Raw genomic sequence first — 23,477 nt, forward strand, 5'->3', positions numbered from 1 at the left:
TTTTGTCGTGATTGTCTAATTTCAAGTAACTAACTGCAGGCTTAAAGAAATTCAATCATATACTTTGAATAGAAGCCCAAAATAAAAGCCTGTAGATAGAATGGAACTTTAAAAATGACAGTTGCATATTAGCCAGTACATATGGCATAGCATAACTTGCAATACAATATTCTCTAAAAACAGTTGTACAATGTGCTCTGCAATAAGAAATCCAGAGTTTGAGTTCTAAACCAGCAGCTTCCCTATACCATGGTGAGCGTGCATAATGTTGGATGCATTAGAATATAAGGTATGGAGAATGACAAAGAGCCTGTAGGATTATAGAAAAAGCAGTTGGGAAATTAATGTTTTAGTTTCAAATACTAAATGTTCATTGACTGGGAGTATATTTAGGTGGTTTAAATTATTACATTTCCTACTAACCTTCTAAAAGTTGAGTGCTAAGATCTTGTCAATAAATTCATTATTCTACTAACTACGACTGAGTGCAAGACATGTTTTCCATAATGTACGTTTCATGCATATACATACCGGACAAAGCACACCATCACACATACACACAAATATAATAATCCATGTATATCAAGTGCCGTGGAGGGCACAATCTTACAATGTTGCAGTCCAGGAATGAGAGCTTTACCACCTATGCCAAAAACCTGTGCCAGTGATGGAGACTGTACAGTCGTGGCCAAAAGTTTTGAGAATGACGCAAATAATAATTTTTACAAAGTTTGCTGCTTCATTGTCTTTAGATATTTTTGTCAGATGTTACTATGGAATACTGAAGTATAATTACAAGCATTTCATAAGTGTCAAAGGCTTTTATTGACAATTACAAGTTTGATGCAAGTTGATGTAAAGACTCAATATTTGCGGTGCTGACCCTTATTTTTCAAGACCTCTGCAATCCGCCCTGACATGCTGTCAATTAACTTCTGGGCCACATCCTGACTGATGGTAGCCCATTCTTGCATAATCAATGCTTGAGTTTGTCAGAATTTGTGGGTTTTTGTTTGTCCACCCGCCTCTTGAGGATTGACCACAAGTTCTCAATGGGATTAAGGTCTGGTGAGTTTCCTGGCCATGGACCCAAAATATCGATGTTTTGTTCCCCGAGCCACTTAGTTATCACTTTTGCCTTATGGCAAGGTGCTCCATCGTGCTGGAAACGGCATTGTTCGTCACCAAACTGTTCCTGGATGGTTGGGAGCAGTTGCTCTCGGAGGATGTGTTGGTACCATTCTTTATTCATGGCTGTGTTCTTAGGCAAAATTGTGAGTGAGCCCACCCCCTTGGCTGAGAAGCAACCCCACACATGAATGGTCTCAGGATGCTTTACTGTTGGCATGACACAGGACTGATGGTAGCTCTCACCTTGTCTTCTCCGGACAAGCTTTTTTCCAGATGCCACAAACAATCGAAAAGGGGATTCATCAGAGAAAATGACTTTACCCCAGTCCTCAGCAGTCCAATCCCTGTACCTTTTGTAGAATATCAGTCTGTCCCTGATGTTTTTCCTGGAGAGAAGTGGCTTCTTTGCTGCCCTTCTTAACACCAGGCCATCCTCAAAGTCTTCTTATTTGAACTAGAGGTTGACCGATTAAGATTTTTCAACTCCGATACCGATTATTGGAGGACCAAAAAAGCCGATACCGATTAATCGGCCGATTTATATTTTATAAATATTTTTTTAAATGTATTTGTAATAATGACAATTACAACAATATTGAATTAACACTTTTTAAAAACTTAATATAATACATCAATAAAATCAATGTAGCCTCAAGTAGATAATGAAACATGTTCAATTTGGTTTAAATAATGCAAAAACAAAGTGTTGGAGAAGAACGTAAAAGTGCAGTATGTGCCATGTAAGAAAGCTAACTTCAATATTCCCAGGTAAGAAGTTGTAGTTGTGGCCTCCCGGGTGGCGCAGTGGTTAAAGGCGCTGTACTGCCAGCTGTGCCATCAGAGTCCCTGGGTTCGCGCCCAGGCTCCGTCGTAACCGGCCGCGACCGGGAGGTCCGTGGGGCGACGCACAATTGGCCTAGCGTCATCCGGGTTAGGGAGGGCTTGGTCGGTAGGGATGTCCTTGTCTCATCGCGCACCAGCGACTCCTGTGGCGGGCCGGGCGCAGTGCGCGCTAACCAAGGTTGCCAGGTGCATGGTGTAGCCTCCGACACATTGGTGCGGCTGGCTTCCGGGTTGGATGCGCGCTGTGTTAAGAAGCAGTACGGCTGGCTGGGTTGTGTATCGGAGGACGCATGACTTTCAACCTTTGTCTCTCCCGAGCCCGTACGGGAGTTGTAGGGATGAGACACGATAGTAGCTACTACAACAATTGGATACCACGAAATTGGGGAGAAAAAGGGGGTAAAATTCAACAAAAAAAGAAGTTGTAGTTATTATAGGACTATTTCGCTCTATACCATTTGTATTTCATTAACCTTTTGACTATTGGATAGTTATATAGTCACTTTATTATTGCCAGTGTAACAGTATAGCTCTCCTCGCTCCTCCCTGGGCTCAAACCAGCAACACAACGACAACAGCCACCACATCGAAGCAGCGTTACATATGCAGAGCAAGGGAAACAACCAACCTCGCTCAGAGCGAGTGAAGTTTGAAACGCTATTAGTGCGTGCTAACTAGCCAGCCATTTCACTTCGGTCACACCAGCCTCATCTCGGGAGTTGATAGGTTTGAAGTCATAAACAGCGCAATTCTTGACGCACAACGAAGAGCTGCTGGCAAAACGCAAAGAAGGTGCTGTTTGAATGAATGTTTACGCGCCTGCTTCTGCCTACCACTGCTCAGTCAGATCAGATACTTGTGTGCTTAGTGAGATTATATGCAACACAGGACACGCTAGATAATATCTAGTAATATCATCAACCATGTGTAGTTAACTAGTGATTATGATTGATTGTTTTTTATAAGATAAGTTTAATGCTAGGTAGCAACTTACCTTGGCTTACTGCATTTGCGTAACATGCAGTCTCCTTGTGGAGTGCAACGAGAGAGAGGCAGGTCGTTATTGTATTGGACTAGTTAACTGTAAGGTTGCAAGATTGGATCCCCCGAGCTGACAGGGTGAACATCTGTCTTTCTGCCCCTGAACGAGGCTGTTAAACCCACCGTTCCTAGGCCGTTATTGAAAATAAGAACGTGATCTTAACTGACTTGCCCAGTTAAATAAAGATTAATTAAAGGCGTCCAAAAATACAGATTTCCGATTGTTATGAAAACTTGAAATCGCCCCTAATTCCGATTAATCGGTCGACCTCTAATTTGAACTCAATTGCATGACAGAGTGTTCTCCAGCCTTGTCCTTGTCAACACTCACACCTGTGTTAACAAGAGAATCACTGACATGATGTCAGCTGGTCCTTTTGTGGCCAAAACTTTTGGCCACAACTGTACAAAGTAGCCCAATGATATGACCTGGCAGAATTATATTATTATTTTCATCAATCCAGTGGGTATTTGTTTCACAAACTCTACCATCACATGAGCTACAAAAAACACGGCTAAACAACAGCCTCTTGCTACACTATGTGTGGAAAACACTGATCAAGGAGGAGCCTGATGCAACACCCATACAGTCTTCAGGGCACACACATGGCAGCTGAATGTACACAGCCAGGGGAATAGATAGGGGTGGATGTCTGCAGGCCTGAATGTTTGCTGTGTGTGTTAAAGGGATGCTGCGAGATTCTGTCATTTAAGATTCTTTAATTTATCTACTTACCGAGAGTCTGATGAACTCGTGGATACCGTTTTTATCCAGTCGTTGCGCTCACTAGTTAGCTGAAGTTTCGCGAGATAATTGCTAACTTCCTTCATACTGCACACTGAGACATTCAAATAGCATCCACAAGCCTCTGGGTAAGTAGAACAAGGGCTTAAATGACAATCTTTCTTCTTTTGTTTGCAACAGGCTTCTATGGCCGGCCATGGACAATGGAACAAAGGAAAGAGCTGTTCAGGAGGTAATTTAATGGTTCTGTACAGAAGGCTGGCATAAGGTGTTGAGTAGTGCTCTATCATAATGGGATCAGTGAATGTACTGAAGTTTTCAATATCATCAAATTAGAAATCGCTTAAATCAATTTAGTCAATATGTTCTGTGATAAACAAAACAAACCATGTCACGCAAAGCCTGTGTTAATCACTATGTGTTGTTCCCCAGACAGCAGAAATGGGGCTTGAACACATACCTCTACGCGCCTAAAGATGACTACAAACACAGGATGTTCTGGAGAGAGATGTACTCAGTAGAAGAAGCAGGTAAGGTTGTCTCATCATGGCCATGGATTGGACCTATTCCTGTCACATATACAGACAAATATGTAATAAACAAACAAAAGTGCACAGGTGTTGCTGCTTGTGATTGTTGCAATGGTGCTCTGCTTTGATAAATAAGCTTGCTCTGAAACGCGTCAGCATGAAACATTTTCGAAGGGAATTAAGTTGCCGCCTTGAACCTACTCATAGCATTTGTTTTACATTCCTATGTCTGAGCACCCCTTCAGCATTTCAGGACATATTTGAAATATTAGTTACAATACAGCGATGTAATAAACAAACCATGCCTCACAGATTTCACATCCATACTGAGTGTGTGTGAGTGGGTGTCACGCTGATGTGAAATAGTATCTGAAACTAATGCATCTCTCTCTTATAGAACAACTGATGACCCTGATTAGTGCTGCAAAGGAGTATGGGACCGAGTTCATCTATGCCATCTCCCCAGGCCTAGACATCACCTTCTCTAACCAGAAAGAAGTGTCCACACTCAAGAGAAAACTGGACCAGGTAACCAACTGTTAAAAAAAATACTTTTTAAATGCATCTCTCCTTCCTCCTTGCAGACGACGCACTACAATAACTCCTTATGTGCGTATAGAGATTTTAGGATTGGGTTAGAGGAGTACTGTCTTGCTAATAACGATAATCTTTAACCACAGTTAAGAATGCAGGCCTACATCCTTGATGGAATACATACCCTCTACATCCTTGACGGTCTGCACTCACTCGTTTGCCTGAGTCTTAACATAAAATATAATTATTCATTCTCTCCATTAGGTAACTCACTTTGGCTGCAAGTCATTTGCCTTACTGTTTGACGACATCGACCACAACATGTGCCCCGCCGACAAGGAAGTGTTCAGCTCCTTCGCCCATGCCCAGGTGTCCATCACCAATGAGATCTTTCAGTACCTGGGAGAGCCTGAGACCTTCCTCTTCTGCCCCACAGGTAACAGGTAACCCTGTATGTTGTTACTGAAATTTGGTCTAGATTCAAAGTTGAAGGAAGATATAAATTTCATGTATGTTTTTCATTGTCTCCCTAAAACCAGAGTACTGTGGAACGTTCTGTTACCCCAATGTGGCCCAATCTCCCTACCTGCACACAGTGGGAGAGAAGCTGCTGCCTGGTATTGAAGTGCTGTGGACAGGTACAGTAGATCCAAACTAGTTCATATCCAACATGTTTTGGCACTCATTAGATGGAATTAACCTTACCATTATAAGATAAAAACACAGTAACGGACCGTGTAACATATTTTTTAATATACTTTAGAACTTGCATGACTCCTACATCGGACATTATTTTTCTAGGTCCTAAGGTGGTATCCAAAGACATTACAGTGGAGTCCATAGAGGAGGTCTCTAAGATCCTGAAGAGAGCTCCGGTAATCTGGGACAATATCCATGCCAACGACTACGACCAGAAGCGTCTGTTCCTGGGGCCGTACAAGGGGCGCTCCACAGAGCTCATCCCCCGCCTCAAGGGGGTTCTCACCAACCCCAACTGTGAGTTTGAGTCCAACTTTGTGGCCATCCACACCCTGGCCACCTGGTACAAGTCCAACATGAACGGAGTGCGCAAGGATGTTGCCATGAGTAAGTCTGACTTGATTTCTGGCACATTCGGATTCGGGTACTATGAAATTACACATAATATCATCGTCATGGGTACGTCTGACCGGGGTGGACTTCATTTATTTATTTATTCACTTACTTTATTAGATTTATTCGTCAGGGAAATTATGTTCTGTAATGTGCCCGATTGAGCTAAAAATACAAATTTCTTAAAGCAGGGATGTACAGTTTTGGTTCTCACGACTGCTGTGTGTATTGGTTTTCATTGTTGTCCTGAATCTGAGAGTGTTATTGCCAATTAAAGACGACAATTGAGTGAATGTTTTGGTATTTGTAGAGTAGGTTCACTCACCGTCACACAAGGTACACGAAATGGCTGCCAAAGTCTTGTCTGTTTGGTTTTTAAGAATGACACAAAATATTATATCTATCCTCAAAAGAGGACAGCGTTGTGTCTATTCAGATTACATGGCTTTCAATTAAATCCAATCACATTATTGATTACTCAAATAGAGGAATGGAAGGAGGCGCTTTCACAGTATTCAAACAGGCCTGTACATTACACCTGGTAATGGTGATTTGTTTGGTTATCAGTGTGGCAGCCCCCCGCACCTCTCTAAAAACCTGAATGTGTCTTTCGAGGGGTTGGGTTAAAAGCAGAAGTCAAATTTCGGTTGGATTTTTTTGTGAAATGTACCAATAAAGTCATCTTAATCTTATTTATCTCCCTTCCTCTCTTCCTCCTTCTCTCTCTCCCTTCCCCCCCCCTCTCTCCTTCCTCCATCCTCCTCCCTCCTCTCAGCGGATGGAGAGGACAGTACCGTGTCTATCCAGATCAAGCTGGAGAATGAGGGCAGTGATGAGGAGTTAGAGACCGACATGTTGTACAGCCCTCAGCTGGCCCTGAAACTGGCCCTCACAGAGTGGCTGGGGGAGTTTGTAGTGCCTCACCAGTACAACAGTAAGAACTGTCACCTACATATCATCTCTCATTTATACAACTGGTGGGTCTAATCCTGAATGCTGATTGGTTAAAAGCACATTCCAGCCGGTGTCTGTTCCACAAGTTACCATCGGCTAAATCCATGACGTTAAAATGCATATTTACTCTGTTCCCCCTGACTGCGCAATCTACTGTCTCATTAGCCCAGTCAGGCACTTTATAAACTTTATCTCCTATAAAAGCATCTTGACATTATCTCACGTTTCTTTTAGACTAACATTTTATTTTCAACAGCGGAGATTTCTATAAATCTTGCTGTCTGTCTCTGACATTTGCAACATTGTTTCAATATTCAAATTCGATCCCCAACTGTCCCATAGTAATGAACGTGTCGGGTCGGGACTAGACAGAGGAAGGCAGCTTTTCTCAGCCAGTCGAAATCATGTATCAGCTGGCATATTTTTTTATGGATATATACAAACTAGACTGCTAGTTTGCAGTCTTTCCTGCTTCAGTTTGAAGATATTGTGTTAGCTGTGTTGTTTACTAGCTCCTCTGAGTAACAGTGTCCTGATGTGAGAGTCCATTTTCTAGTGAAATCTAGGTGAAATCGTGCCTCATTATCTTATTGTTCAGGATGTATCCAAATAAATTTCACTAGAAAACAGCTTATGCAAATGCAGCTACTGTTGTTATTCTGTCTGTACTGTTTGACATGGCTGTAAGTTAGCCGTAGTTGGCTTGCTTTTTTATATATGTATTTTTTATTAGGGGATGGATCAGCTTTAATATTGCGGATAGATTGTTGTTTTGTAGTTGGCTAGTTAGCAAGGAAGGGATAAGAACATTGCCAGCCAGTATGGCAATGGAACATTTTAGAACGAAGAATTGGATCGCGTCCATAGATACAGAACAAAAAGATTGAACGACTGGGTCGCATCTCCGTCAACAGAGCCAATAGAACGAACGACCAGCTGGCTTGGGTAGCAACCCTAGACTTGTGTTGGGACTATATCTTGTAGAAGGATGAAATAGTATGAATAAATGCATCAAAATAATTTTTTTAATGAAAAAATGTCAATCATTATTAGAATATTTTGGTAACCCGTTGTATAAAAGTGACAATGCCCTTGAAGCCAGTGTTTGGATTATATATTGGAATGATTTTCCAGCCCTCGACTTCGTCTTGGGCCTAAACACCCGTGCCAATATATCCTTTATCACCTGCTTCTCTGGCATTGTCACTTAAATAACGTGTGTGTGTGTGTTTCCTTACTTCATACTGTATCATTTGAAACAATGGTAAATGTCTCTCGAAAAATTCAGCACTGGATTTTAAACACTTATTTCACTCATGCATTAAAGCATTATTCTATTTTTGTCTAGTATGTTGATATTTGTTATAAAAGCCTCTTGTATAGCATGTTGACAATGTCTCTGTCCTTGTCTCCTCTCCAGGTCGCCAGGTACCCCACAGCGGAGCTAAGAGTTCAGCTATTGACGTGTCATCACTAGGTGCCTCCTCCCTCTGCTCTGCTACTACAGTCACTACAGTGTTCCAACAGCCCATCATGACCCCCACAGGCGCCCCTGACCCCAACAACCACCCCATGGCCAAGAGACTGCAACAACAAGAGGTGGAGGAGGTAGTTACTGATTTAACTTAGATCATTTTTATATTCGATAGGGTAGAACATACAGTATGCAGTGCACATCCAATGGTTTTAAGTTGGTTTCCCTGGTTTGTCTCTGTTGTGCCAAGTCTCACAGTCTACATATAGTACAACAAAACAAAATATTTAATTACAACTGATCAAGAATAACACACAATTCTACATGGGCTCACCAAGATGGTGAGGCAATAACTTGTTTCCTAAAAGTTTCTAATGTTGTTCAGGTGGATGTTGAGAAGAAGGAGTCTGATGAAGAGCCCATGGAGATGGTTGTGGAGAAACCAGATGAAACTGACCCAGAGTCAGACCCTGTAGCGGAGGCTGCAAATGAGACCAAGAGCAGCCTGGTCCTTATAGACAAGATGGCAGAGGATCTGAAGCCCATGGACACAGACAGGGAAGTCCTGGTTCCTGAGTCCAAGTCTCCAGAGGAGGACATTGACATGGCCCCCATGCAGACAGACGAACAGATCAAACAGGTAAGTCGTTTGTGTGTGTGTTGGAACTGGGTTCAAATACATGTTTTATTATTTGTTATTTAAATACTTATGTTCTGCGTATTTTCAAATAATACGGCCCTAATCAACTACTTCTATTGAAAGTATTTGAAAGTATTTTCAAAACAATTCCTACAAATAGCTTAGTATTTGAAACCATTTTCAAATACATTATTTCAAATACCAGACCTGGGTTCAAATGCATGGGAGTATTTAAATATTCAACTATATTCAACCAATATTCAACTACTTGTATTTTCAAACAAGAAATATACAAATACTTACTTTCAAATGTCTTTGTGTCGGGAATATATCTTAAATAGTGTTTGAACCCAGTTCTGGTGTGTGTGACGTACGTGTGTGTGTGTGTCCGTGTCCGTGACTCAGGTTTTCCAAGTGATTTGCAATTAAGTGACTTATGTTTAAACAATTACTTGTATTTGTCTTTCAGGATGTCTTTGTACCTGGTCCCAATGAGAAGGCATTGTACACGGCAGAGCCTCTCTCTCTGGAGGACCTGACCCTGCTAGCTGAGCTCTTCTACCTGCCCTATGAATACGGACCCAAAGCCCTGCACATGCTCAAGGAGTTCAACTGGCTACGGGCCAATAGCAGCACCGTCAGCGTCAACTGCGAGGGCAAGGAACCAGAGAAGGTGGGTGTATGGGATAGAGGGATGGGTAGTTAGGAGGGAAATTATCCCTACATTAGCCTTGTTAGTCATTAGAATTTTTTTCTGATATTCAGAGCTATGAAATATTCAGGTGTGGTGGTAATCACCACTGCGGTACAAAATGGTAGTTGTGTAGTACCTTTATGCAGCCATTGGGGGTGGGTCTAAAACACTGAAACTGTATCTATGCTGTGGCACACACAATGTAAAACCTCCTCACGGAGATGACCGTTTTGCCGTGTCGATACATTTAGTTCTAACTAAGGCTGTGGATGAGGGGTCGCTCAAGATGGCGGCATGAGAGATCGTAAAATTTCTAGCTGAGGAACAATTTTAGAGTTTTCTCACTTCATTTTAGGCTGCAGTTGCAACAAAAACAGAGTTTGGACACCTACACATTCAAGGCTTTTTCTTTACAACTTAACAACACATGGAGTCATGTAGTAACCAAAAAAGTGTTTAACAAATCAAAATATGTTTGGGATCCTTCAAAGTAGCCACCCTTTGCCTTGATGACAGCGTTGTACACTCTTGGCATTCTCTCAACCAACTTCATGAGGTAGTCACCTGGAATGCATTTCAATTAACAGGTGTGCCTTGTTAAAAGTTCATTTGTGGAATTTCTTTCCTTAATGCGTTTGAGCCAATCAGTTGTGTTGTGACAAGGTAGGGGGGGGGGGGGTTATACAGAAGACGGCCCTATTTGGTAAAAGACCAAGTCCATATTATGGCAAGAACAGCTCAAATAAGCAAAGAGAAACGATGGGGAAATAAATTTATTGGGGCATAAGAGATAAATAATATAACATCATAATGGATTGTACAAAAAAACTGATCCAACTAATCAGGAATTACTGGAGTTATCATCACTGCAAATGCAGTTAGACTGTACGAGGAAAAGGCCCGGGGAGCATTTGTAAGATCCAGACAAAAATGGATGGAAGAGAGAAATACAAAATATTTCTTTAATTTAGAAAAAAGGGCAGGGCGGAATGACTTCTGTAAATGAATGATCAAATACTCCAAATGACTTCTGTAAATGAATGATCAAATATTCCAAATGAAAATCCAAAAGAAATATCTCAGCATGTTTCCCAATTTTATCTGTATACATCAGCCCAGTCAACTTCCAATATGGATTTTTTGGGGGACAATGTAGCAAACACCGCTAAGAAGATTTATTATGATTTCAGGGATTTGTTATTTGCCCTTGTATTTGCGAAGAGGTGGAAACGAGATTTCCGTCATATAATTGATGAAGAACAGTCTGGTTTTATGTATGGTCAACACATTAGTAATAACATCAGGTTGATCTTAGATATGATTGACTATAATAACCTCATCCGTGATCATTTTCTTAAGTTTGTAGATTTAATAAATCTTTTGACACTGTATAACATGAGTTTATGTTCATAGCAGTATGTTTTTTTTGTGGTTTGATTACTTTTTTTAAGTAGTCAACTTCATACAGTGGTTGTACTAGCTCTGAAATTAGCGCACGGGACATCTCAAAGATTTGATTTTGGACGTGGCATTAGGCAGAGGTACCCAATTAGCATTTATATTTGTATTTGTTACTCAAATTATGGCTTTTCATATCAAGAAAGGGAGCTTTCAAGGTATTTCAGCAATGAATTTAAACTATGATACCACCATATTTTTGAGAGACAGGAATAGGGTTTCTAAAGCAGTTTCCTGTATGGTAGAGTTTTTTAGTTTTTGAGAAAACAAATAAGAAATTAAACCTAGTTACTGAGAGATATTTCAAATGGTCAGGTTTTATTGTCTGAAGCTGATGGTTATCCAGGTCGGTTTATGTCTTGTTATCACTTGACTTATCCCCATTTATAATTTTATTGGAGGAACAAGCCTCACTATCTATGGAAAGATATTCTCAATTGGCCAAATTCCATGAGCAGGCACTTTTTGCTTGGATGTTATATTATTATATTGACTAATTGTGATTTCTGTGGAATGGAGGAAAACCATTTTTCATTTGTTTTTATAACTGTATTTACAGTATACTGTTTTGGATTGACATATAGAACTTTGTTACAAAGAAAACAGGACCGGTTGTTATATTTAATTGTTTTGATATAATGCTTTATTTGAGAAATAAACATAATTTTCCCTCTCACAGATACTTTCTATGGAACAACAAAGATATGCTATTTAAAAATAAGTCTTTTTTTCTTGTTTAAGAACAAAAATATTTTCTTTGGGTAGTTACTGAATGAGGATGGATATCTACTCTCATATGGGGAATTTCTTGATAATTATAGAATTCCAATAACCCTATGCAATTGTTTTTGATGCGATTCCAAGATTATTTTTATTTATTTATTGTATTCCTCTGGTTGATGTAAGTAACATCGGTTTACATGAAAATATATTATTTGGCAATATTAACATCCTAAAAGATAAATAATAGTAATCAACAGATTAGGAATATTGTTTGTGATACTACATTTCCCTCAGCAAGATTGTTTTGGTTGAATATCTATGGTATATACAAAGGGGGAAAGCATGGAAAATATTGTATCAGTAAAGGAAGCTTCATTTAAAATGATACCTAGAATTTATCCTGTGTTTTGGAAAGATTCAAACTGAATATTGACTAATTGTGATTTCTGGGCGTGTGTATTTAAGATTCTGTTTAAAGAGATAGGGTGCCCTAAAGAACACCACCCTGTTGTCTGCCCCCAGGTTGCGGAGTGGAAGTGCCGGGCTGAGAAGTTTGAGGAGATGTGCTGCTCGGTCATCCAGATGTTCACCAGGCTCTCTAATTCAGCCAACCGCACCATCCTCTACGACCTCTACCCCTACATCTGGGACATCAAGAGCATCACCTCCATGGTCAAGTCCTTTGTCCAGTGGCTAGGTACGCACGGACACACACACACACACACACGCTCACACATCCACACTCATATTAGGCAGGGCAAACCCGTTCTGGTGATTTCTGATATATCATCAAAATAAATCAATCGCGGAACATTTTTGGAATCATTCAGCAGTTTTTACCCGATTAAGTACAATGCCATTGGAAATTAATGCTGACGCTGCCTCCGGTTGACAATACGTTTTCATAAATAGCCCAATGTCAAAACAATTTGAATGTGTCCAAATCAATAACTAATATGCAGAAACAGTTTATAACACTTAGAACATTTTATGTTTCTGTTTTCAATCTACACATGCATGTACAACAAAATAAACTGCACATGCACCAAAAATACAGTTGTCTTGACAAGTGTCAATAAATCACTGAAATAGCGAGAAAGTCATGTTGTACATGCTTTTGAAACTAACACAACAAAAAAACAGATTTTTTTGAGATTTTTTTTTTACATCACTGGTTAGACAACAACCTGTAAAAGACAGTCAGTTACATTTTGGAGTGATGCATTTTGATTTGTGGGTCACCGAAACAGAAAGAGAAACGCAACACTTGTTTGTCAACCATTCATATTGATGTCACGTTGAAATCGATTGCGTGAGAGGGGAGAGAACTAAACACAGCTCAAGAAAAACACACTGAATCTGGGAATAATGTGTACATCACTGGTTATAGGACAATTTGTGGAAGACAATTTTGAAGTGTTGCATTTTGATTCAAGTGGGTCGCCAACGCAGTCAGTGCAAGCAACACTTTTTTTGTTAATCACTGCCATCGATATAACGCTAAAATCAACAAAGCAGGGGGCAAATGTTTGGGCTGTAGCGCTGTTCAAACTAACACTATTCAACGGCCACACTGAAACTTGGAATAACCTATGCATGGTTGGTTAGATGAGAACTTGTAGAAGGCTTATATCTATGTATTGGATGTTGATTTCGGGAGGCTACCATCATGGAAAAGGGGACAGACTTAATTTTCTGTTAGTTAATGTAAAATAATCACGACGTGGCATAGGACATCAACAGTGACAATGGTTGGCTGCTATTTCAGTGATAGTCTGAATTTCAAATCCATGTATTGGTGTGTGGCCAGCGACTTTGATAGAGAGACCGCCCCGAATGTTCGGTGCCATTTCATTAACTCTGCGTTCTAAGTCATGTGCATCCCAGCATGTTACAAAATCAATGGTACAAAACCTATGATATTGATATGCTTTAAGCAGCCAATCTTATGTCATTGTGAAGACTATAAACTTTTATACTAACATCACCAATCTGAGGTAAAAAGGATGTGTAATTCCACTTAATGTTATAGGGTGACAATGCAAGCTTGTGTAAGGTATTAACACAAACTGTCCACGTTAGGAAAATTAGCGCAATATACAATAATTTGATGTAAAATACGAAGTCATTCAACATGTCGATTTAAGATGATCGTATATGTTGCCCACTCACGAACTAGTACAACAATGACATCTGTTTCTCACTTATTTAACAATTTAGAGAGTTTAAAAATACTCTAGACTAGAGTCTCCATAGTTTCCGTGCAGCAGCCTGAATGTTTGACGTCTCTACTCATACACACAGACCAACCAACTACGTATGGTATGGACACCTGGAACGATTCAGCATGACTCCGACTCCTCAGAGCAGCAGAACAGTTAGTAAGTGTAGGACATGAAACGCATATACTGTAGGCATGAACAAATAAATGTCACGTCTTTAAGCTTCATGGTGAAGTTATTAATCCAGTGAAAATGCAGCTATTCTCGTGGCTAGTTTTAGATGAGCTGAAAATATACACAAAGGTGAATACCATTGAGGTAAGCATGTTTATGAGCATTACAGATATGTTTATGACCATATTACACTTTCTCCATGCTAAAAATTGATAGTGCAGCTGAATGATTTTTCATCTGCCGTCCAGTCTTAGGTAGTTTAGTCGATGCACATATTAATCATCTGCACAGGTACTGTAACTATAGTGCCCACTGCCCAGTCTGCTTAACTGATGGATAAAGCATATTTGACTTGGCAACGCAATATTTCACTTCTCTTGGCTTTCACCTGTGTTCAAGGTGAGTCTAGAGCACTCTTGTTGTCAGCTCTTACGGGCTCGTATTAGGATCATTTAGGCTTAGTTTATATATCCACCAGTGCCAGACAGACATCTGCTACATTGCTTGTCAATCGTTGTTTTGATTCTGTTTTTATTGCACTTTTTTGATTTGTTCATTTTACTTTTCGACTGACTGAATGCCGCTTGCACTGCTAGCCACACCGAAATAAATTGGTCCACCACAACTAAGTGAAGTGTCCGTATTAGTGGTGATGGGTCCAGATATGGGGTACTGCTGCTTGCTGTGTGTCAAGTAACAGGCTTCTGCGTTCACTCCCACCCCTTAGCGTGCCAACGAGCTTGGAGAGGAAGGTGACTGACTGTGGAAGGCCATTCTGGTGCAACAACAACGATAACAATGAATGCTCTGAGGCAATGTGTTACCATATTGAAACGATTAGTTTCATAAAATGCCCTCACTAATGCAGTAACTGCAGAGGTCTGCAAGGTCAATGCAGAGCCTATTCTCAACACATGCTCTGTGTACCAGTGTTATTGCTGGCTCTGAGTGCCTGGCCTCTCCTGAATAGTTTATTCTAGCTGTATCGGAGCCAATTCTCTTTGGACTTAAAAACACTCCGTCTTACACACACCTCAACTACATGTAACATGTCTTGATAATGAGTCAACCAGTCAGGGATCCCAAATGCACCATTCTACAGTTAGAACAACTTTTCTGCGAGAGGTCGTCTGCAGCCATAGAAAGCTGTTTTGATCAACCCTGAAGCACTAGCATGGCCTGTAGGTTACACAGTAACCATGTTTCATTCACAGGTTTCTGTCCAGAGCAGAAGACTCTAACCTATACAGTAAACAGCAGGCAGCAAACCCACACTGGCAGAACCACTGCTATATCATAGCTATGATGGCATTATAAACCAGTATAACATTTTAGACTGTAGAGAACCATTTTGTAGGTCTTTGTGAATAATTTAGTGGAGGTCTGTCTTTCTAAACAGTACTGGCTGTGGGCTAGCTAAACAGAACATTAAGCAACATAAAGGCTTTCCCTCATCAGGCCAATCTATTGTTTTGTAGACAACACCTTCTCTTTTATTACTAAACTGCCCTCAAGGCCCTATCAAAGAGCTCTAGTCTATGTATTCATCCCCTTACTGGTCTGTAGTTGTGCAACCGGCAGTCAGTCTTACCTTCTCCTCGCTGGTGTTGTTACTTGGACACATTTGCTAACGACTATCTTCTACTGTTCTCTCCTTTCACCGTGTGCAGATGGACAAATCCTCAGTACCAGTTTCTACTGCTATTGGATCGCAATGGCCGACGTATGCTCACTGCTGGCCTTGTCACCTTTGTAAAATGTTTTTTGTTTTGATTGATTTTCATATCAGATGAAGAGATTTGATTTGGGTGATGGAAGGAAAGCTGCCCTCCGGATGAAGTCACAGTCACATTTTGCGCAAGCGATCTGTAGTAGCGAGCGATAAGCATAATGTATTTTATTATTTTTTTCTCTGACAGCATTTGTTTCTCTCTAACATGTATGTTTTTACCAGTAGGCCTTTTCATAGATGTGGCTTGGACAGGCACTGGGTGCACCTACACACTGGGGTTCACACCAGGCTTTCAGATTGTTAGTCTCTCTACCATCCTCTAGTTTTGGGGTGCTAACTACAGTATACACCACCTTTTTCGGTCTTTAATATATGCTTTAAAAGTGACTAGTCGTTCTTTCACAAAGCGACTAGCAACTTACATTGCAACTTGACACGCTGAGGCAAGCAGAACAAAACTGTGAAATAACCATTTTATTAAGATCGAGATCTGTGTCTCCAGTGATTCACTCCCAAGCAGCTAAAAGCTAGCTGTGAGTTCCTCTCTGTGGGTGCATCTGTGTGATGAGTGGAGCCAGCCTCGTCAGAGGAAGTGTTCTAGTCAGGGTGAGGTTGTTACTGTATGTTATAGCAGGAGCGTTAACTCTACTGTAATGTTCTCGTGCTGCATCTGTGTCTACACATGACAGGAGACCTCACCAGATGTGGCATCGTCTATCAATCTGATCTTACTCTATATAGCACTTTTTTTTGTAACAAAGTGCTTCACAGGCACAACAACCAACGATGGCAATCACTCATATATTTGAAAGGTGTGACTGACAATACAATGTTCAAGGCTGCTCTTGTAAGAACGGAGCAGAGTGCCAACACCACAGTAGGTACTCCCCAGTCAAGCGAGTACTTGAGGTGCACTGAAACTGCACCCCTTTTAGTTATGTGTCTGCATGGAACTGTCCTCTCTATGTTGAGTTTTTTAAAATTCAAAGCCTCTCGCTCTTCCTGGTTTGAGTCCTTCTCCCTGGTCATGTGCTGAGGCAGGTTAGATGAGAATGTGACTTCAGATGAGGTGCTGGGATCAGTGGGGCGACGGCAGCTGAAGCTTACACAGTAGGACGAGTTCCTCCTAAACACTGATCTAAGGTCAGTTAAGCTAGTTAGAGTATGGATGACTTGGAAGTTCTCACTGCAAGTGAACCAGAATCCGACTGTTTGAGTCAGGCTTTATAACCTCAATGATTCTTCCCAGTGAGACACACAAAAGTAAGCTTTAGTTGCTCGAGCCCCAAGTCCAGCCAAACCCATTTCATACACATTTTATTATTTAAAAAAGCTTTTTATTTTCTTTAGAGTTATTGAAAAATAATGATAACCTGACCCTCCTTGAACCCCCCCCCCCCCCTATCTGCAAGTTCCGCTCTATTTCTGGGTCCCATGGTAATGCTGTGTCCATCCGCCGCTGTGTGCTCCTAACAGGGTGCCGTAGTCAGGCCACTGCACAGTTCCTTAGTGGAGACCAAGAGCCTTGGGCCTTTAGGGGCGGTCTAGCAGGAGAGTTCCAGGTATATACCAATGCACTGACTTCACAGATCATAAATGTGATGTAATGCTAGTAAAGAAAATAAGAGTTTTGTGTTGAAGAGAAAGTGGTTGTTGCGCACAGCAGACGCGAAAGGGTTTGGTCTGTCTAAGGTGGGCTTATTACTAGGTTTAAGTTTCTTTAAAGGGTGTATACCTCAGAATCCTTATATAAATAAGTCCATGTCTCGGAAAGAGTGCCTGTGAATTTGTAAAGATATTGGTCCAACCAGCATCTGGTATGGTCTGATCAGTCTAAAAATGGAAAGGGTGAACTGACATCGTAAAAAGCTAAAGCAGTCATACTGGTTTTCTAATCTCCAAAGTGTCTCAAATTCGAATTTCTTTCAGCTGACTGCCCAAAGGAGATGCTGCTTTTCCTTGGCGCCCGCGTTCTGCCTCCTCTCCCCTGAACGTGTGGCATGGCTAGTGTTGGATTTCCATGACATCTCATTTCTTTGCAGGAAACGCTCAGTGCAAAAATCCCCCCTTTGCACACGGAAGCGTATGCATCACAGCGCCAGCGAGAACGCAAGCGAGTCCGCCCGCACAAAAAACTTGATTCTCCTAGACTAGAATATACTGTTGAACGATCCTCCTAGACTGTTGGAAACAGTTTTCTTCCCAACTCTGTAGTAGATGATCTTCAAAAGACTTGGTGGTTAGTCTTTAGCTGTATCTAATGTTTAATATACAGTACCAGTCAAAAGTTTGGACACCCACTCATTCCAGTTTTTTCTTCTATTTTCGAAATTGTAGAGTAATAGTGAAGACATCAGCACAATGAAATAACATATGGAATCGTGTAGTAACCAAAAAAGGTTAAAGAAATCTAAATATATTTGAGATTCTTCAAAGTAGCCACCCTTTGCCTTGATGACAGTTTTGCACACTCTTGGCATTCTCTCAACCAGCTTCATGAGGTAGTCACCTGGAATGCATTTCAATTAACAGGTGTGGCTTGTTTAAAAGTTAATTTGTGGAATTTCTTTCCTTCTTAATGTGTTTGAGCCAATCAGTTGTGTTGTGACAAGGTAGGAGTGGTATACAGAAGATAGCCCTGTTTGGTAAAAGACCAAGTCCATGTTATGGCATGAAAAACATCTAATAAGCAAAGAGAAACCACAGTCCATCGTTACTTTAAGACATGAAGGTCAGTCAATCCGGAAAATGTCAAGAACTTTGAAAGTTTCTTCAAGTACAGTTGCAAAAAACATCAAGTGCTATGATGAAACTGACTCTCGTGAGGACCGCCACAGGAAAGGAAGACCCAGAGTTACCTCTGATGCAGAGTATAAATTCATTAGAATAACTGCACCTCAGATTGCAGCCCAAATACAGTTGAAGTCAGAGGTTTACATACACCTTAGCCAAATACATTTAAACACAGTTTTTTACAATTCCTGACATTTAATCCTAGTAAAATTCCCTGTCTTAGGTCAGTTAGGATCACAACTTTATTTTAAGAATGTGAAATAATAGTGTAGAGATTTATTTCAGCTTTTATTTATTTGATCACATTCCCAGTGGGTCAGAAGTTTACATACACTCAATTAGATTTGTTAGCATTGCCTATAATTTTTTAAAACTTGGGTCAAATGTTTCTGGGAGCCTTCCACAAGCTTCCCACAATAATTTGGGTGAATTTTGGCCCCTTCCTCCTGACAGAGCTGGTATAACTGAGTCAGGTTTGTAGGCCTCCTTGCTCGCACACGCTTTTTCAGTTCTGCCCACAAATGATCTAAATGATTGAGGTCAGGGCTTTGTGATGGCCACTCCAATACCTTGACTTTGTTATCCTTAAGCCATTTTGCCACAACTTTGGAAGTATGCTTGGGGTCATTGTCCATTTGGAAGACCCATTTGCAACTGATGTCTTGAGATGTTGCTTCAATATATCCACATAATTTTCCAACCTCATGATGCCATCTATTTTGTGAAGTGCACCAGTCGCTCCTGCAGCAAAGCACCCTCACAACATGATGCTGCCACCCCCGTGCTTCACGGTTGGGATGGTGTTCTTCGGCTTGCAAGCCTCCACCTTTTTCCTCCAAACATAAGATGGTCATTATGGACAAACAGTTCTATTTTTGTTTCATCAGACCAGAGGACATTTCTCCAAAAAAGTACAATCTTTGTCCCCATGTGCAGTTGCAAACTGTAGTCTGGCTTTTTTATGGCGGTTTTGGAGGAGTGGCTTCTTCCTTGCTGAGAGGCCTTTCAGGTTATGTCGATTTAAGACTCGTTTTTACTGTGGATATAGATACTTTTGTACCTGTTTCCTCCAGCATATTCACAAGGTCCTTTGCTGTTTCACACCAAAGTACGTTCATCTGTAGGAGACAGAACGCGTCTCCTTCCTGAGTGATATGACGGCTGCGTGGTCCCATGGTGTTTATACTTGCGTACTACTGTTTGTACAGATGAACGTGGTACCTTCAGGCATTTGGAAATTGCTTCCAAGGAGGAACCAGACCTGTAGAGGTCCACAATTTTTTTTCTTTTTTTTTCTCATGATGTCAAGCAAAGAGGCACTGAGTTTGAAGGTAGGCCTTGAAATACATCCACAGGTACACCTCCAATTTACTCAAATTGTGTCAATTAGCCTATCAGAAGCTTCTAAAGCCATGACATCGTTTTCTGTTATTTTCCAAGCTGTTTAAAGGCACGGTCAACTTAGTGTATGTAAATGTGTTACCCACTGGAATTGCGATACAGTGAAATAAACTGTCTGTAAACAATTGTTGTAAAAATGAATTGTGTCATGCACAAAGTAGATGTCCTAACCGACTTGCCAAAACTAGTATGTTAACAAGAAATTTGTGGAGTGGTTGAAAAGAGTTTTAATGACTCCAACCTAAGTGTATGTAAACTTCCGACTTCAACTGTAAATGCTTCACAGAGTTCAAGTATATCAAGTAAAACATATCTCAACATCAACTGTTCAGAGGAGACTGCGTGAATCAGGCCTTCATGGTCGAATTGCTGCAAAGAAACCACTGCTAAAGGACACCAATAAGAAGAAGAGACGTGCTTGGCCCAAGAAACACGAGCAATGGACATTAGAGTGGTGGAAATCTGTCCTTTGGTCTGATGAGTCCAAATTATTATTTTTTTGGTTCCAACCGCTGTGTCTTTTGAGACGCAGAGTAGGTGAACGGATGATCTCCGCATTTGTGGTTCCCACCATGAAGCATGGAGGCGGTGATGTTGGAGTGTTTTGCTGGTGACGATGTTGGTGATTTTATTGAAAAATTTAGGTCACGCTTAACCAGCTTTCTGCAGCGATACGCCATCCCATCTGGTTGCGCTAAGTGGGACTATCATTTGTTTTTCAACAGGACAATGACCCAACACACCTCCAGACTGTGTAAGGGCTATTTGACCAAGAAGGATAGTGATGGAGTGCTGCATCAGATGACCTGGCCTCCACAATCACCCGATCTCAACCCAATTGAGATGGTTTGGGATGAGTTGGAGTGAAGGAAAAGCAGCCAAAAAATGCTCAACATACGTGGGAACTCCTTCAAGACTGTTGGAAAAGCATTCCAGGTGAAGCTGGTTGAGCGAATCCCAAGAGTGTGCAACGCTGTCATCAAGGCAAAGGTTACTACATGATTCTTCAAAGTAGCCACCAAATACCTTTTTTGGTTACTACATGATTCCATATGTGTTATTTCATAGTTTTGATGTCTTCACTATTATTCTACAATGTAGAAAAAATGACAAATAAAGAAAAACCCTTGAATGAACTTTTGACTGGTCCTGTATGTTAGACTTGTGTAGTTTTGCTCCTGGAGTTTTGTCACTGTGTCAGCGCCAGCATCATGACTTCTCTCTACAGGAGGGCCTTGCCCTGCCCAGCGACTCAAAGTGATGCCTTAGACCAGACACGGGGAATGGAGCAGCAGTATCTCCTTTAGCCAGCAGCACCTTTCTCAGACCAAGCCTTTACTCCTCCCATATACACCTGTAACTCATATTCCTCTGTATTTTAAAAGAAAACATTCTTTATGTGCTATGCTCTCATCAAAACAGATGTAATGATTTGCTACTGCTGCTCACTGTCTAGCCAAAAGTGCCACAGAAGCCATTTTTAGTTATGTTACTTCCATGTCTTGGACCATTGGCTGGTTTAACCTTCCTTTGACACCCAGCTGTTGTTGGTGCCACAGTGTCTTAGCAGTAGCAAAGGAGCTCTGAGACAGTGAATGCTGAGACCGTGCCTGATGTCAGTTATACTGAACCTTTCTGTTTTGATCCCTCGACAGAGATTGTTGCCAATCGACGGGGCAAATGATCTTTTCTTCCAGCCTCCTCCCGCACTGCCAACATCCAAAATCTATTCCATCAGGCCCTACTATGCTAAAGATGAGGTAAGGATAGTTTTTATGGCACCTTTGCCCTACATCAGTAGGTGTGACTGTCTGTGTGTGGGTATGGGTGGGTGTTATTTCCCTGTATGCAGTCAGTGATTAGCTGAACAGACTGGGTGTAACTACACGCTATTGGTATCTGAGCTGTTCTCACTTAAACACTGCTTTGAGGTTCATCGGTAGGCCTGTTTACCCATTCTGCACTGTCAGCAGTCTCCTCCATTCCTGTGTGTGTGCGCATGCACGTGTGCGTCATCCTGAGTCCTTTCTAACTGCTCGTGTGTTCCAGCATGCAGTTTATAAGATCTGCAGAGAGATGTACTCTGAAGGTGTGGAGGAACTGCCCTTCTCTGGAGAGGAGCCAGACCTCATAGGCGACAGGTAAGAACCTTTTTATTTTAGTTGTCATCTACATTTATTTTGAAAACTATGGAAGTGGAGACAATTCACCCTAATGTGAATTGTTTCTCCAGGTTAGTAGGAGGGTTCCTGAACCTGAGTCCAGACTATGGGTTTGTCTTGGAGGACGAGGAGGGGATCTGTGGTTACGCTCTGGGCACTGTGGACGTCAAGCCCTTTGTCAAGAAGTGTAAAATGAGCTGGATCCCCTCCATGCAGGAGAAATACAACAAGCCCGACTGCCAGAAGGACCTCTCTGAGGCTGAGGTAGGAGACTGGTTTGACGGAGTCTCTTTTGCTTGACTGTTATTATTCTAGTTCTGTGATACTTTTTTATATATATAAGTTGTGCTATGAACATGATATCTGGTTGTTTTACCTACTTTGGTCGAACGCACAAATACCCCTTTCACACTACTGAACTGAGCTGAACCAAGCCGAGCTGTACTGGGCTGGGCCTGGTTACGCATCCACCATAGTTTCTGGAAAGGACGATGTCAAAGGAAAATAACCCGAGACTGCTCAGTACAGTTCAGGTGGGCATGGTAGTGTGAAGGGTATTATTGTCAATTGCCCTGGCTGAGAGTGTCTGTTAAATTACTAAAATGGCAAACGATCTCTCTCCCCCTCCCGTAGAAGATGATGTTGAGTTTCCATGAGGAGGAGGAGGGCCTCCCAGAGTCATTCCTCTCCAACTTCCCGTCCCTCATCAAAGTGGACATACATGCCAAGGTCACCGACCCCAGCGTGGCCAAGAGCATGATGGGATGCCTGCTCTCCTCCCTAAAGGCCAATGGTAGGCGGAGTTGACAGCACCTGTTTTAATCAATCAATCAAGCACATTTGCTCGGGGGAACTAATCTACAAATCATCCCTAGCAAACTTCTATGATCCATTATCGAAAACTTCAGTCGTCCACATCCCAATTATAATGTATAAGGATGCTTGTCATGAGCATGTATGACCCCCTTATGTTGTATCCTCATCTCATAATGGTCCTAGCTAAATACCAGCCATTTTGAGTCTGTTGAAAATGTCCTACGTCGAGAGACGTAACATTATAAGGATAATAATAGTATATAAAGGCTCATACATGCTTATACCAAATTCTAACGCATATCTGCAGGTTTTAAGTAG

At 41.3% G+C, this 23,477-nt stretch overlaps 1 protein-coding gene across 1 annotated transcript in view; it reads left to right on the plus strand.

Annotated features, from left to right (window-relative positions):
- LOC115113408 (protein O-GlcNAcase) overlaps positions 1-23,477 on the plus strand; it is a 34,036-nt gene that overhangs the window by 5,025 nt on the left and 5,534 nt on the right. The window contains exons 2-17 of the mRNA XM_029641002.2: positions 3,941-3,992; positions 4,193-4,290; positions 4,688-4,818; positions 5,089-5,260; positions 5,364-5,462; positions 5,626-5,910; positions 6,692-6,850; positions 8,291-8,478; positions 8,730-8,984; positions 9,454-9,657; positions 12,382-12,556; positions 17,464-17,549; positions 21,837-21,941; positions 22,231-22,322; positions 22,415-22,607; positions 22,977-23,136. Of these exons, the coding sequence (XP_029496862.2) occupies positions 3,941-3,992; positions 4,193-4,290; positions 4,688-4,818; positions 5,089-5,260; positions 5,364-5,462; positions 5,626-5,910; positions 6,692-6,850; positions 8,291-8,478; positions 8,730-8,984; positions 9,454-9,657; positions 12,382-12,556; positions 17,464-17,549; positions 21,837-21,941; positions 22,231-22,322; positions 22,415-22,607; positions 22,977-23,136 (2,454 nt within the window). The remainder of the gene's footprint in view (positions 1-3,940; positions 3,993-4,192; positions 4,291-4,687; positions 4,819-5,088; positions 5,261-5,363; positions 5,463-5,625; positions 5,911-6,691; positions 6,851-8,290; positions 8,479-8,729; positions 8,985-9,453; positions 9,658-12,381; positions 12,557-17,463; positions 17,550-21,836; positions 21,942-22,230; positions 22,323-22,414; positions 22,608-22,976; positions 23,137-23,477) is intronic.

The sequence above is a fragment of the Oncorhynchus nerka genome, linkage group LG28, assembly GCF_034236695.1.
Source record: "Oncorhynchus nerka isolate Pitt River linkage group LG28, Oner_Uvic_2.0, whole genome shotgun sequence".
In the NCBI taxonomy this organism is placed as follows: domain Eukaryota; kingdom Metazoa; phylum Chordata; class Actinopteri; order Salmoniformes; family Salmonidae; genus Oncorhynchus; species Oncorhynchus nerka.